This window comes from Diospyros lotus, chromosome 14, assembly GCF_014633365.1.
Source record: "Diospyros lotus cultivar Yz01 chromosome 14, ASM1463336v1, whole genome shotgun sequence".
Taxonomy (NCBI): Eukaryota; Viridiplantae; Streptophyta; class Magnoliopsida; order Ericales; family Ebenaceae; genus Diospyros; species Diospyros lotus.
In genome coordinates this window covers 18196263-18211866 of record NC_068351.1, presented here as the reverse complement: position 1 = coordinate 18211866, position 15604 = coordinate 18196263, and the positions used below count along the sequence as shown (strand labels likewise).

At 35.9% G+C, this 15604-nt stretch overlaps 3 protein-coding genes across 5 annotated transcripts; 1 reads left to right on the top strand and 2 right to left on the bottom strand.

Moving 5' to 3' along the window:
- Nucleotides 1-487: 487 nt before the first annotated feature.
- On the bottom strand, nucleotides 488-6707 carry LOC127789692 (heat shock 70 kDa protein 15-like). Of its 3 annotated transcripts, none has more exons than XM_052318642.1 (3): nucleotides 6090-6707; nucleotides 5916-5996; nucleotides 488-1417 (listed from the first exon to the last, which is right to left on the bottom strand). In XM_052318642.1, exons 1-3 carry the CDS (start codon nucleotides 6138-6140, stop codon nucleotides 1202-1204), a joined length of 348 nt encoding a protein of 115 aa, XP_052174602.1. In that variant the 5' UTR covers nucleotides 6141-6707; the 3' UTR covers nucleotides 488-1201. The 3 variants fall into 3 exon arrangements, with proteins under 3 accessions (XP_052174602.1, XP_052174603.1, XP_052174604.1); XM_052318643.1 differs by having other exon boundaries at nucleotides 489-1408; XM_052318644.1 differs by having other exon boundaries at nucleotides 489-1405.
- A 47-nt stretch (nucleotides 6708-6754) lies between these two features.
- On the bottom strand, nucleotides 6755-11002 carry LOC127789691 (heat shock 70 kDa protein 14-like). Its single transcript, XM_052318641.1, has 3 exons — nucleotides 10679-11002; nucleotides 10326-10469; nucleotides 6755-7769 (listed from the first exon to the last, which is right to left on the bottom strand). Exon 3 carries the CDS (start codon nucleotides 7681-7683, stop codon nucleotides 6772-6774), a length of 912 nt encoding a protein of 303 aa, XP_052174601.1. The 5' UTR covers nucleotides 7684-7769; nucleotides 10326-10469; nucleotides 10679-11002; the 3' UTR covers nucleotides 6755-6771.
- Nucleotides 11003-12222: 1220 nt separating this feature from the next.
- LOC127790925 (protein FAR-RED IMPAIRED RESPONSE 1-like) lies at nucleotides 12223-14690 on the top strand. Its single transcript, XM_052320657.1, has 3 exons — nucleotides 12223-12227; nucleotides 12322-13485; nucleotides 13586-14690. Exons 1-3 carry the CDS (start codon nucleotides 12223-12225, stop codon nucleotides 14688-14690), a joined length of 2274 nt encoding a protein of 757 aa, XP_052176617.1.
- Nucleotides 14691-15604: the final 914 nt, after the last annotated feature.

Below are 15604 nucleotides of genomic sequence, written 5' to 3'. Positions count from 1 at the left end.
CAAATGTTGCTAAAATGTTTATAAATGTACGAGTAAAAAATATATTTATCAAAATATAAAAAATTATACATAACCTTTTGAGATATAAATGATCAAAATAAGGAAATATGTTTAAAGATAACTTATTTTTAATTTAAAATAAATTTACTTTTTATATGTATAAAAAATATATTTATATCATAAAAATATTTTTATTACCGTTAAAATATTATTTATTTATTCTTGAGCTTATCAAATAAGATGGAGAATAAGATGAACCAAAAATGAAAATAAAATAAAAATTGAAATTTTTTTAAACAAACCCTATTTTTATTTATAAAATTTTAAAAATAAAAATACAATCAAATGGATATATTCAAATCTCATCATCCATCACGTCTAGTAGAAAAAAGATTAGGAATTTGAAGCAATGATCATGTAAACTATAACAATTAGCTTGAAACAACAAAAATCATAACTATTTCAAATTATTAAATTAAAAATTATGAATTTATTAATTTAGCTATAAGGTACCATTTCTTTTTTGATTTGACAATTTAAGTGGATTTTGTTTAGTCAATTTAACTTCAAGACAATAAAAAGAAAAAGAAATAAAAGACTTGAGGAAGAAGTCCCCAAAAACAAACAATCAATTCAAGGCAAGAAAACAACAGTAAGCCCAGCAAGGGCGGAAACAGGGGCCCACCTCACTTTCCTAGAAACTACGTACAACGCCCAACTCCAACAGCGCTATATCTCCCGCCCAAACATCACAACCCTTTCTTCAACCAGCCATGGTCTCCCCGGTGGCCGACGACGCAGAGGCAGAGCCACTCTGTTACAGCCCTATCCCTCCCCACCACCTAAACTTCGTCGTTCTCCCACTCCACAGCCACGTCGCCGTCCTCCACCATCGCCACCGTCACCGGTGGCGTTTCGCGCTCTGCGCCGCCTTCTTCCTCCTGCTCCTCGGCGTCGGGATCTACTGCCTCTGGCCGTCGGAGCCTGACATCAAGATCGTCCGCCTCAGCCTCGACCGGATTCACATCCGAACCGTCCCCACCGTGTCCATGGACGTCACGTTGAGCCTGATCGTGAAGCTCCAAAACTTGGATCTCTACTCCATCGACTACCACCGGCTCGTGGTGTCGATCGGTTACAGGGGAAGCAAGCTGGGCTCCAAGAAATGCGGGCATGGCAGCGTGAAGGCGAGGGATTCGTCTTACGTGGAGGCCAAGCTTGAGCTGGACGGAGCTGAGATTCTCCTTGACGTGATTATGTTGCTTGAAGATTTGGCGAGGGGTAGGGTTCCCTTCGAAACGGTTAGTGAAGTTCGTGGCCGATTTGGAGTGCCCTTATTGGAGCTCCCTCTCCAGGTAAATTCTTTGGCTCCCTCCCTCCTCTCTCTCTCTCTACCTCCAATTACCTGCTGGATCATCTAATTAATTTGTCACTAATTAATCAATGCAGACAAAAGTATCGTGCCAGGTCAATGTGAACACTCGCAACAAAACAATTATACATGAGAACTGTTACCACACGGTGAGACTCATTTGATGATCTATATATATATATATGTGTGTGTGTGTGTGCCTTTTCTCAGCTCAAATAGGTAGTAGGGTATGTTCCTATATAATTTCTGTATTAGCATATATAGGCGGCAGCCTGATTCTGTTATGCTGACTCTAAAATCTTTACTTTGGCCAGTGGTGATGAATGAACGTCTTGGAGGAAGAGAAGAACAATGGAATGTGTGTACGTATATATATGCCTTTAAACAACTTCTGGTGTGTAAAAGTATTTATTCATAAATGCCCCCACACGGTTAGTTCTCAAGAAGTAAATTATATCCAAGGATGTAGGTTCAAGTCATAGCAATCGTATTGTGAGAATTTTACCCTCACGTGGGGGTGACTTCTTGTAGGTACTATACACTGTACCTCCTATTTGGTGCGTTATTGTGTACCGTGATTAACTCTTCTCACGTGCGTGGGACAATATGTGGGGGTTCTTAAGGTGAAAAAATTCACCTTTTGCACCCAAGTATTCATTTATGAAAGATCTATATATCGTACGTATGTAACGTACTAGCAACCACCGGTCATGCGCACGGGTGGAAAGTGTGTATTCTATGCATGTAATTATTATTAATTAAAAATACAATTTACTATCAAATATTGTGAGTACTATTACTTACGGTCAACAACTTATTCCTAGACATTGCACTATATGACAGTTTAACTAATTAGCGCACACACACACACACATATATATATATATACTGCATTATTAATGATTTGCACCCATCAGATGTTTCTTGTGGTGCCATTACATATATATACGTACGTACCATGAGCCATGCACATCATCCACATTCAGGACGTATTTATATGCATGGAAGAACCACACATGAAATTACAAATGAAAACTATTACTACTCCATCTGTTTATTATATATGGAACAAATAAAGAAGTTGACTGAATACCAAATGAAGGTGAGAAAAAGAGGATGACATATATATATTGACAGTGAAATAGGTGCCATATATGCAATTAACAAAGCTAATTAATGAATCTAAACACTTGTCTCGATCATCAAGAAAGCAATGACTAGCTAGCAAGGTAATTAAGGATATATATTTGATGAATAATGCTACTTAAAAGACCAAAATATATTCACTTTGAAATTACTATTTTACCTCAAAATACGCATTTAAATAAATATCGGGCAGACTTCATCATCGATGAAGTCCGCCTGAACTAAACTAAACGGGCGGACTTCAACTATTGAAGTCCCCCGCCCAACAGCGGGCGGGCTTCATCCGCTCGCATAGCAGCGGGCGGACTTCATTCTCCATTTAAATTGAAGTCCGCTGCTACGGATTTCAATTTAATTATATTTTATTTTATAATTATAATTTTAATTTAAGTTAATTTTTATATTATAATTTTAATTATTTTTTTATTTTAATTTTAATAGCAGTGTGCTGGGCAGACTTCTTAGATGAAGTCCGTCAAATCTTGACCGAGCGAATTTCATTCCGTTCGATCATTCTGTGCATCAATCGTTCGGACACTGTATTACGACTCATATTTGTTAAGCATGAAGTTGATCCATCAGCTTCACATAATAACTAAATAAAAAAAATCAATAGGATCTTTATATCTATTCCACACCTCACCTGATCACCTCGATCATTTTTATTTTTTCAAGTGGGAATGAAAGGAACAAAGTTTTTGTTTAGTATCATCAGTGATTCAGACAAATGAAAATAAAAATGTTAAATATGAATGCGGGTAAAAAAGAAATAGTGAAGATATATAGAGACAAAAGAAAATTATAAAAGCAAGGATGAATTAATGGATGAGATATCCTTAGAATTTTAGTATTTGACTCAGACAAGTTTTAGATTTTAAAATTTATCCAATTAATCTTTTTCAAAATTAATTGTGACATAGATGTAAAAACTAATTAATTTAGAAAATTTTAAAAATTAATTTAATAAATTTTAAAATTCAAAAATTATACTATTAACTCATCCTAAAATCAATTGAGAGACTTGGTGGGTCGAGCTTCCCTCCTAGTTAGAGGACGACCCAGTAATGGTTGGGTATTCCTAAAATAATGGTCTAATAACAGTTGTATATTCCTAAAAGAATGGCTCGGTAATAGTTGGGTATTCCTAAAGGATGGACTAGTTTTGGTCACTAATATTTTTATCCCATGGGAATAAAATACTCCTCAATGAGATTAGGGTTATGTGCCTCTTAGGCTATAAAAGTCTTGCATAAGGGAGAGAAGAAACAAGAGGAAAAACGGAAGAGTTCTTGGAGAGAATTCAAATTTTAGTTTTTGCCTACGTAGTGGTGATCAAATGGACGATCAAACAGTATTTTGTGGTCCAATTGAGCTAAAATTTGGAGGGTACGCTCTAGACTCATGGTTCTAAGATTTGAATGGTGAAGATCTAATTTGAAGTTTGATATCCTTGGGAATTGAGCCTCAACTACCTTGTGGTTTGACTTGTTCTTCCCTAACTCTTTTGTTATTTCATTAATTTGAGATAAGTTTGATTATGTGTTTTGTCTCTTGCTACTTGTGATTGTTGAGAGGATTTTGAAATCCAAATTTGGTGATATTAATGGAATTTTTGAGTGAATTTCGATCTCGTGGTTTTTACTCCTCACATTGATTGCACTTGGTACTTGATTTGTTACTTTGTTTTCTCATAGGTTTTCACAAGTTAGGAATTGAGTATATTGATCCCAACAAAGTGGTATCAGAGCATGGGTTAAGTTTTTTTTTTTTTTCTTTTTTCTTTTTTATGTGTGTGTTAAACTATGGAAACAAATACTAGTCAAATAATCAATTTGAATGGTACAAATTATTATCTATAGAAAAGTGAGATGGAGGATCTTTATTATATGAAAGATTACTATTTACTTGTGTTTGTAGAAGAGAAATTCGCTGATAAATTTGACGTTGAGTAGGCTTTACTACATCGCCAAGTGTGTGAACCGATTAGGCAATAGATGGATGATTAAGTTGTTCTTAATCAAGAAGATGATTGATTTAAAATACGAAGAAAGAACTCCGATGTTAGATCACTTGAATGCATTTTAGGGATTGTTCAATTAGTTGTCTGGTTAGGAATCAAATTTGATGATGAAATTCAAGGTCCATGGCTTCTTAGTACACTACCAAATTCTTAGGAGACATTTAGCATCTCACTTTCTAATTCCGCTCCAAATGGTGTTATCTCTATGGACTTAACAAAGAGCAATGTTTTGAATAAGGAAATGAGAAAAAGTCACAAGCTAGTTCCTCATAATATGATGTTCTAGTTATTGAGTCAAAAGGGAGGAGTTTGAATCGGGATTCAGAAATGAGTAACAGTAAAATTCGAGGCAAGTCAAACAAATTTGCCAATGTAGAATGCCATTACTGCCATAAAAAAAGGCACACTAAGAGGAGCTGTTGGAAGATGAAGAGAGACAATAAAAATGGAAAATAAAAGAATCAGAAAGATAATGAGGAACGAGTTGCAACCGCTACCAAAGAGTTTCTCGTTGTTCTTGATGAAAATGTTGTGAATCTTGCATGTCACGAGAGCAGTTGGGTCATTGATAGTGGAGCCTCTATTCATGCTACATCGAGGTGGGAATTCTTTACCACATATACCTTAGGTAATTTTGGTTTTGTCAAGATGGGTAACGATGATATGGCTAGTGTTGTTGGCATGGGAGATGTTTTCTTAAAAACTAGTAATGGTATTAGACTTGTGCTTAAGGGCGTCAAGCATGTTTTGGATATTCATTTGAACTTGATTTCAGCTAGCTAAGAGACTTGATGATCAGGGTTTCTGTAGTACATTCAGTGATGGTCAATGGAAACTTACAAAAGGTTTCATGGTTGTAGCTAGAGGTAACAAATCTTTGTCTTTGTATGTGCCCGCTAAACTTTCTAGAGGCATTGTAAATGTAGTGGGGACTGATGGTGCTATTGAGTTATGGCACAAGAGGTACGATCACATGAGTAAGATAGAAATGTCTGCGTTGTCCCAAAAAGAGCTCATTCTGGGAATCTCTAGTGTACACTTGAAAAAGTGTGGGTCTTTGATTTTTGTACATAGGGTTCACCTTTAAGTTCTTTATAGTTTGCTCACTAGAAACATAATTACAACCGGAGTAACTTTTTTTCCTTTCTCAGCTAAACTATTCATTAGTTGAGGGATAACGTTGCTCATTATAATAAAATGTTTGAATCACAAACATTATTTGGCAATGAAGAACAGGGCACATCACAGACAAGTTCATGAAAATTCTGTGAAAGTTGAAGAAAACTATAAACCAATCAAGAAAACCAACTAATTGAACATCGGGAACTTAAAAAATGGAAAAGGAAACATTTGCATCTGACTGCACAGAATACTGACCTTGGCATCTGTTTCTATCCCAGTAGCTTCTTTTGCTTGATCTTTAACAACTGGAAGTTCAAATTCCTCTTCTTCCAAAAGCTGGTTTTTGAATATCAAATAAAATTAAGAACAATTTAGTTTAATAAAGCTTCATAATCCATAATAACAAATGGCACTGTTTCTAGGACTTACTGTGGCTGATTCAACTGATACAATTCCATGTAGATTTAGACGAACTTTCATCTTTAACTTTTCCCGTTGGAAAGGGCCAATCTAACCATAGACATCAACATCTATCTCAAGAACCAAGTCTTAGTCCACACATAAAATACCAGTCTAGTTGGTGGATAAATTACCGTGTACGTGCTAATCTTTACCCATTCCTGCACATCGGTGGGATTAGCATATTGAGCATCAATTATGAAGGTTCCATGATTTATAAACTGTCAAAGCCTTTAAGCTTGAATTGGATTCCCCTTTGGAAAGACAATGGCACTTTGTTGATTATCTGCTCCTCCATTCTGAGCATATGAAGTGGCAACTCTCCACGATAGAGCAATGGGAAATGGAAAATAATCATGGACCTTAGAAGTCAGAACAGAAGGAAAAATGGCTGGTCATCAAACAATGACATCCCACAACCAGTAGAGTTTAAACATAAAAAGAACCAGTCTAATGAAAAGCTGCTTTTTAGGTATTTTCTGTATTTTAGATATATGATATTGGGGAACCATATGAATTAGATGTATCTACAGAACAACAAACGCAAATGGTACAGTATATTTACCTGGTATTCCGGCACTTTAAATGCGGGGCTGAGAATTGTGCACTTCGAAGTGCAGCCTTCAGCAACACACTCTCATTCATTGAATGCCTAGGCTCTTTGCCAAAGAATTCTGTCAGTATCCTGGATTATGGCAGGCATGCGAGAGCCTGAACCAACAACCTCAACCACCTGAATGTTACCCACCCCCAAACCAGCTTCTGAAAGAGCCTCCTCCAATATCTTCCATACACGTTGCAAGATGTGGGAGCTAATTCGCTCAAACTCTTCTCTCGTTATGAAGCCCCTAACATCCTTCCCTTCCATCAAGCACTCTATAGACAAAGGCGCCTCCGAGCATTCACTAAGAACTTTCTTCAGTATTTCACAAGCAGCACGAAGCCGGAGGCAGGCCCTAGCATTGTGGAAGATGTCAATCTCATATTTTTCCTTGAACTTTCCTGCAAAATGCTGGAATAGAACTTCATCAAAATCTCTGCCGCCTAAAGATTGGTCAAATGAATGTGCCAATATCTTCAGCTGGCCCTTCTTGAAGCCAGCGATGCAAACTTGCATACTAGCGTGACCAATGTCAACAAATGCAACATTTAGTTGGTCATTCTCAGGTAAGTCCGTCTTATAAATTCCATATGCCAAAGCAGTTGCAGTGGTTTCGTGAAACAACCGGAGAGGGCGCAAACCAGCAATGGTAGCTGCATCGATGACAACTTGTCTTTGGAGATCAGTGAAATAAATAGGTATACCAATACAGCAATCAACAACTGCTGCACTCAAATTCCTCTCCGCTATGCTCTTCAGATTTGAGAACACCATTCCCAATACTTCGGTTGGTGTAAACCTCCTGGGTTCTCCCAAATATTGTGCGTGTATCAATGGGTATCCATCAGGGCCTTCGCTGACAGTAAATGGCAATACCTTCAGATCTTGTTGCAGCTCAGGATCTGAAAACTGCCGCCCAATTAGTCTCTTTATCTGTGAAATTGTATTTTCTGGATTCGTCATTCTTAATGCCGCTCCCGCTGTTCCAAGGAATCACTGTTTGTTGCCAAAGCATACAACAGAAGGAATTTCTAGCCTCAATTCGTCATCTAGTATGTAATACCCCATATTTGTGTGAGGTGATCGCGTAATTTAGATAAATTTAAAATACCAAAAATTAGATTTAAAAGTAAAATAAATTACCAAATTAGCTGCAGGGAATGTCCCGAGACTAAGATTTCAAAAGAAAATAATATGTCATTGCTAAGTCTCCCGAGATAGGATTTTTAGTATCGAAATAAATTGGATTGAATTTAATTTTCGATACAGTTTCAGTTCGGGCCGAAAATTGAATTGTCGGTAGGTAGTGTCTCGGAATTTAGATATTTAAAAGAAATGATATATTAGATTATAGTTATTTATATATATATATAAAGGATCTTATGGTTTAAAAAAAAAATATCAAAAAATTACAGCGTGAGGCATGGCGCTGCCATCGTTGCTGTCAAATCAGCGACTAGGGCATGGCTGAGCCTGGCATTGACATGGGGGGTCTCTAGCTCACGCTACCCCTTGTGATTGGTTAAGAGAGGCTCGGATTTGGCTATAAATAGCCGAGTTTTGGTTGAAGATTTTTATCAAAGTTTATAAACTTAGATCGAGAGTTTGGAAAAGAATTGGAGCGTTTTGATAAGGGGCTTTTGTTTCCTAGGTTGTGAGAAATAGTTCTGGAGATTTTGAGAGTTTTTGGAGTGGTATAAGGGGTGTTTTCGCATTCGGCCATATATATATATGTATATATATATAATATTCAGGGAAGGTTGAAATCGAGTTGTAGAGTGATCGATCGAAGGATCTAATAAGGGGCTTTTAGTCGTGAGGCTATGGGCAGCTAATCTGGAAATTTTCGTGTCAATCAGAATTCAAATCGAAGGTTAATTTGATTCGCCGGAATTCGGTGGCGGGTGACTTGGGCGGGTTGTTTTCGGCCAAATCGGAGGTTTTCGGTGGTTTTTTTCGACAAAGAAGGGTACCATTTGGATCGACTAAGAGAGGGAAGCAGCCTGGTGTCGTCGCTTCGATTTTCCGGTGTGCCGTCGCCGGAGAAGATGACCAGAGGTATTTTTTGTATTTTTTAAATACTGAAAATATAGGAAATTAGAGAAAAAATATAATTAATGGAAATAAAATTCTGAAAAAATATCCATAAATTCAAGAAAGAGGAATATTTTATTTTGAAGAATTTTTATCTTGAAAATTTCTTGAGGAGATAATTATTTTGGATTTTTGAAAGGAAATGTAAATGGAAAATAAATATGAGTGCTTTTTATAAAATTATGAGAAAATTCTAGAAGGATAGGGAATTTATTTTATGAGTTTTGGTGATTTTTCTTGGAGGATATTCGAAGGAAATCAAGGAGAAATAAATTTTCTCAAGGAAAAGTAATTATGAAAATATGAGAAAATCTGGAAAATTTTCAGAAAATTCCAGAGGCTTATAAATATTATTTTATGAATTCTTATGGAGAAAAAGTTGGAAAAATGCTTGAATATGTATTTATTTGAAAATTATTAAGAGAAAAAAAAGGAAGAAATTAAAGAAAATTATGAGAAAATTAGGAAATTAGGTATTTACTTTCCTTTGAATGTATATGATGTCTAGGGTATTGTTGAAGTTCAAAGTAGAACTATATGGCGCCTAGCACGAGAATCGAGGTCGGGCACGCATTTCTAGGAATCTTGCATTTAGCCCAATGTGAATGGTTCTACCGAAAAAAACTTGTTTGTGGCATGTGAATGGTTTCCTGTGAGTTGTTCAATTCACATTAAATTTCGTACACACGTATTAAATTTCGTACAGTAAATTGCATACATTGAGATATTGATTTTATGTCATGCATGTTATAATTTTTGGCATTGTCATGTTATGTGTTTCCCATGTGGGACGTGGGTTGTAATCTTGTGATGTGGCCCCTGAGTGATAGCACTCGGGATACGTGCCAAGAATTAATATTATGTGACCTACTTGGGACGGGGTTGAGACGGATTTCACCCTACGGTACTCAAGTAGCAGGGCTGGGAGTGGACACCACCCCGGTTGTTGGCTCAAGTGGCGGGGTTGAGAGTGGACACCACTCCAGGTTCCTTTGAGCAATAGCATTAATACCGAGGTGTCATTGATTCCGACGATAGTGCTGATGTGATACTCTTGGGGCTAGGGTTGTATCAGGTTTCAGAATGCTTTTGAGTAGGAGCGTAATGCCTAACAATGACAATGGGGTGATTCCCGGATTCATATATCGAGGTTGTCCCTCTTAAGCAGGATTGGGTTTGCCAATGGGTCGATATGGTCGCGTCGCCTTTAGAGAGATTGCATTTTCCCCGGTTATGGCTAAATGCTGTGTGAGATTCTCTTAGGTTGAGGTATGTCAGGATTTGTTGGTTTTATATATGATTTTGCATATCTTCATAAAAATGTTTTTGAACTCTCATTTAGATGATTCAGCATTTAATTTGGACTATATCCCTGAAATATTCAAACGTTCCGGGTGAAAGCAGTGGCGCCAAGGGAAAGGATGTCGTCGAGATGTAGCTGTTATGTTTAGTTTTCGTAGGTTCTTGTCTATGATTACAATAATGCGTGTTTTGGGAAAACGAGGCGTTACATAGTACAACCTCGATTCCAGTTTTCCTTGCAAAGGCAACAGCACAATTCTCATTGCCAAAATCAAATCCAACCGCAGTCATGTTGAAGACAAAGTTCTAATTCAGTGTGCTCAATCCCTTATTTCCGACAAATAGATATCGTCCTGAAAATTAGTAAACTAAATCAACATCAAATGCTAATCAATACTACATTAACAGCTTAACAAAATGAACCGGATGCAAAGCAGGAAAGCCACAAGTACCCATGATTAAATTAAAAGGACGGTGCCACTGAGAATTTCTGCAGCCATCATTTGAAAGATAAACCTAGGAGTCGTAAGGAATCATTAGGGTTTGTGAGATTGGATCGTACCTTTGGTGTGTGTCTCTCTGGAACTGTGAAGAAGAATTGTTAGAAGAAGTCAGCAGGGATTTGTAGTTGACACTCACACCAAAAAATTTCCATTCGTCTTCTCTAACGTGATAAGCGATGCAATACTGCAAAGTCCCTCCATTACCATGATCACCAACTATCAGTCGATTGGACTCATGAATGTGCCAAAAATCAAGTGGTGAGCTCGATTGCAATGGAGTTTATGCAGTAGTTGTTAGCAACGATGCCTGCTTGCTTTGACTGTAATCTCCGTTTGATTTTCCTTAGCACAATCCGACGCAAAGAAAAGTCAGTGAGGAAGCCCATGACAATTTGGCATTCATTGGCTGTTCATGGAATCCATATGGAGGGAGTTGGATGGACTGCGTCAAGGAGAAACTTTTAAAAATATGTATTATAATTTCTTAAATTATTTAACAAACGATTAAACTTGCTAGTTATTGGGAATGACCAGTGTGGTACCTCAAATTTGAGGGCCTGAGGCGAGTCAATCCTTGATTGGGAAATTCTATTCGCAGCAAACGTTTTACTCATTGCAATTACTTTTTAATATACCTAAAATATCCTTAAATAAAAATTCAATTTTACCCTTATCTTCAATACTCAACCACCACCACTTCACATACGTCTTTCGCCGAAAAAATTTTCTTTCTTCACAGTGGCTCATATCCCAATCAAATCTTTTCTCCTAAAATCTGTATCTCTTTCTTTTAGAGACTTAAAGACTCACTTTCAGCTCACACTCATACAAATCTATTTTCTCTCATCAACGATTCATACATTTTATGATCGATTATGGATTACTACACTAAACTATTGACGGAGAACTGGGACGAGTTTGAGGAAGAACAGGATAGCTATTTAGAAAAAGAATATGACGCACAGACACAGGTAAATAATCTGTAAATATTTGTTTTAAAATATGTGTTTATAAAAATGTAATATGAGTTGTATTGAAATGCAAGAGTATTTATAAATAAATATAGAGATAATGTAAGGAAGAATGCCTTTAGGGGAAGGTTACTTGCCTCTCCGAAAGTTGGAATTCGGGAGGGCTGGCCTTCTCCGAATTTCAGCCTTCGGGGAAGGCAGCCTTCCCCGAATGCTGGCATTCGGGGAATTATGGCCTCCCCGAATGCCAGCATTCGGGGAAGGGCGGCTTTCCCAAATTCTAGCCTTCGGGGAAGATCGGCCTCCCCGAAGGCCAGCCTTCGGGGAGGCCGATCTTCCCCGAATGCTGGAATTCAGGAAGGCAAGTCTTCTCTGAATGCTGGAATTCGGAAAAGATGGCTTTCCCCGAAGGCTCACATTCGGGGAGGCCGACCTTCCTCGAATGCTAGAATTCGGGGAAAAAGCTAGTGTCCCGAATGCTAGGATTCGCACATTGAGCAACTCTCCCGAATTTTAGGTTTAGGGGAATATTTTATTTTCAAGTTCTAATCTATATTTTATTTTATTAATTTTTTTATAGGAGTCGAATTGTAGAATCCAACAATTTGATCTTATTCAACAATTTACTACGAATGAGGTATGATAGATTTTTAATAATTTTATTTGAATTATTGAAAAAAGTATATCTAAATTTTTATTTTTTTTTTGTTGTATTGGCTATTTGATACTAGAGAAGCACTCATTGGATGGGTTAAGAAAATTGGAAAACAAAATGGAATTGTGATTGTGATCAAGAGTTCAGAATCTGGGGGTCCTGGAAAAAGACCTAGAGTTCGTCTTTCTTGTGAACGTAGTGGAAAGTATAGACCATCCAAGAAGAAGGAAGAAATAATAGGAGAATTAAAAAGGAAATCCACAGGTTCAAAAAAGTGTGATTGTCCGTTTGAATTACTTGGTATGAAATTTGAGCAGTGGGAGTTGAAAGTTATATGTGGAGTGCACAATCATCCACTAGCAGTTCAATTGGAGGGTCATTCATATGCAGGGAGACTTACAGAAAAAGAGAAAGGAATTTTGAAAACTATGTCTGAGAATCTGGTGAAACCTAGAAATATTTTGATGAGTCTCAAGGCAGATGATGAGAATAATGTTACTACTATCAAAACTATATATAATGCGCGTCAAAGATATAAACTTATTGAGAAAGGTGGTAGATCACAGATGCAACAGTTGATGAAGAAATTAAGAGAATGTAATTATGTGGAGTGGCACAGAACTGATGGATCAAATTGTATTGCAGACTTATTTTGGGCGCATCCGATGTCTATAGATTTATTAAAAATATTTCCACATGTCTTGATAATGGATTGTACATACAAAACTAACAGATATAGATATCCACTTCTTGAGATTGTTGGTGTGACATCCACTGAGTTAACTTTTCCTGTTGCATTTGTATTTATGAACCATGAATACGAGGATAACTATACATGGGCTATGGAGAGATTAAAGAATGTGATAGGATCTAATGCATGTCCTGGAGTAATTGTGACTGATAGAGAATTAGCATTGATGAATGCAATATATAAAGTCTTTCCAAGTACCACAACCTTATTATGTAGATGGCATATATCTAAAAATGTACTTGCTAAGTGTAAGAAATTCTTTGATAGAAAGGAGACATGGGAGAAGTTCATGTTACAATGGAATCTTCTTGTTTTTGCCTCTACTGAGATTGAGTATCAAAGTCTACTTTCTGACTTAATGGTTGAGTATCATGCATATGAAGGAGCACTTGATTATGTGAGAAATACATGGCTGAATGATTACAAAGAAAAATTTATTCCAGCGTGGACAAATAAAGTATTACATTTTGGCAATGTTACTACTAACAGGTATTCTTTAGTAAACTCAAATGTTGTTTTTATTATTTTTATTATAATAACTCTAATTAATCTCTTATTAATCTAATACTGTTTATGTTTTTATTGAAAGGGCTGAGAGTGCACATGCGGAGCTGAAGAGATATCTGGGATCATCACAAGGTGACTTTGAATCATCATGGAAAATTATCAATTCTCTTATTGAGTTACAACATACTGAGATAAAGGGGTCTTTTGAGAAGAGTTTAATGTTGGTACAACACAATTTCAGATCAGAAATTTTTAGAGAATTGAGAGGTATTATATCAAGAAATGCAATGAATATGGTATTAAAGCAAACAGAGATGGCACAAAAAATTGGAGTGGATAAAGTTGCATGTAGATGTGTGATAAGAAGTACACATGGTTTACCTTGTGCACATGAAATTGCAGAATTAATGATGGAGGGAAGACCAATTCCTTTATCATTTGTGCACCCTTATTGGACAAAATTAGATTTAGTGAATATTGTTGATGTGTCCTCAGTGTTAACAATTGATCCAGAGTTGGAAAGTCTTTATAATATATTTCAATCAGAACCAAAAGGAGGTAAAATCGTATTAAAACAGAAGTTGAGAGAATTAATAGATCCAGCTACGACTTCATTGATCCCACCAAGTGTGAATGTTCGGACAAAAGGTAAGCCATCATCAAAAAATAAAATTCAAGTTGATACATCCACTCGACGTGATCCATCATATTTTGAAATAGTACAGTCTATTCATGATAGCATATCTCCAACAATACAAAACTCAGTTAAGACACTGAATGAAGGTAAACTTTATCGTACCAGTGTCAAACAGAAATTGCTAGGCTATGATGCTTCATTCCCATCAAAAATACGTCATTTTATACATAATATTGTTAATGTGGAGTCGGATGGACATTGTGGATTTCGTGCTATTGCTGCGTTACTTGGAATAAGTGAGAACTGGAGGGATATTCGTATGAATCTGATTGGAGAGTTGCATACCTTTCGTGATGAATATATAGAGTTATATGAATCTGCTATGCGTGTAGATGAGTTAATGCATGCACTTTCTTGCTTTGAGTGTGTTGCACCTCCTCAACATTGGATGACTTTACCTGACATGGGTCATTTGATTGCTTCAAAATATAATGTTGTGTTGGTTCATTTATCTCGAATGCAGTGTCTTACTTACCTTCCATTGAGATAAACTGCACCTTCAGTTATACAACATAGAATTATTACTATTGGATTTGTGGATGATTGTCATTTTGTACAGGTATTATTATTTAATAATTTATTTATATGTTTCTATAATTATGTTAATATAAATTTGTTACTAATAATATGGTATTATATTTTTTTCAAGTATTTCTTAATCAGGTTCACCAATTCCTCCTGTTACACGCAATTGGCATAAATATCGATATGATATTGCACGTGAATGAGAAACACCATATATAACTCGAATTCAAGTATTTATGTCTCTTATTAACAAAAATGTTATTACAAAAGATGTTTTTGATTTAACTGATGAATGATGAATTAGCAATGATCAATATGTATGCTTTACATTATATATTTTTGATTTACCTATGAATGACGAATATGTATGTTTTATATTATATGTTTGTAATATTTCTTTATGTTGTTAAAAGTGTGAAAATTGTACAAAGTTATATTTTTTTCTTTTATTAATTTATTCTGTTAATTTTTGTGTAAATGGTATTAAAATTACATAAATCATAATAAAATTTACTAATAAATATTAAAATAAAATATTATCACAAGTTATACATAATTCAAAATTATAGTTTACGAATTACAACTATAAATAACAACTACAAGCAACTTGATGTTATAAATAAACTATAAACAAGCTATAGTACGAAGTAAACTATCTTTGCGGAGATGTACGAGACGTGGACGCTTCAATATTATCATCAGAAGGATGCCGAGAGCCTAGAATGCGATTCACCTCAAGACATGTCTCTCTCCATACATCAGCAGATACAGGCTCACTACTTGAAATCGTCTACTGGATAGCATATAATGCTAGTCGATTATGCTGAAATAAAAATAAAAATAATTATATTAATTTTTTTAATTTAAATAAATTAAATT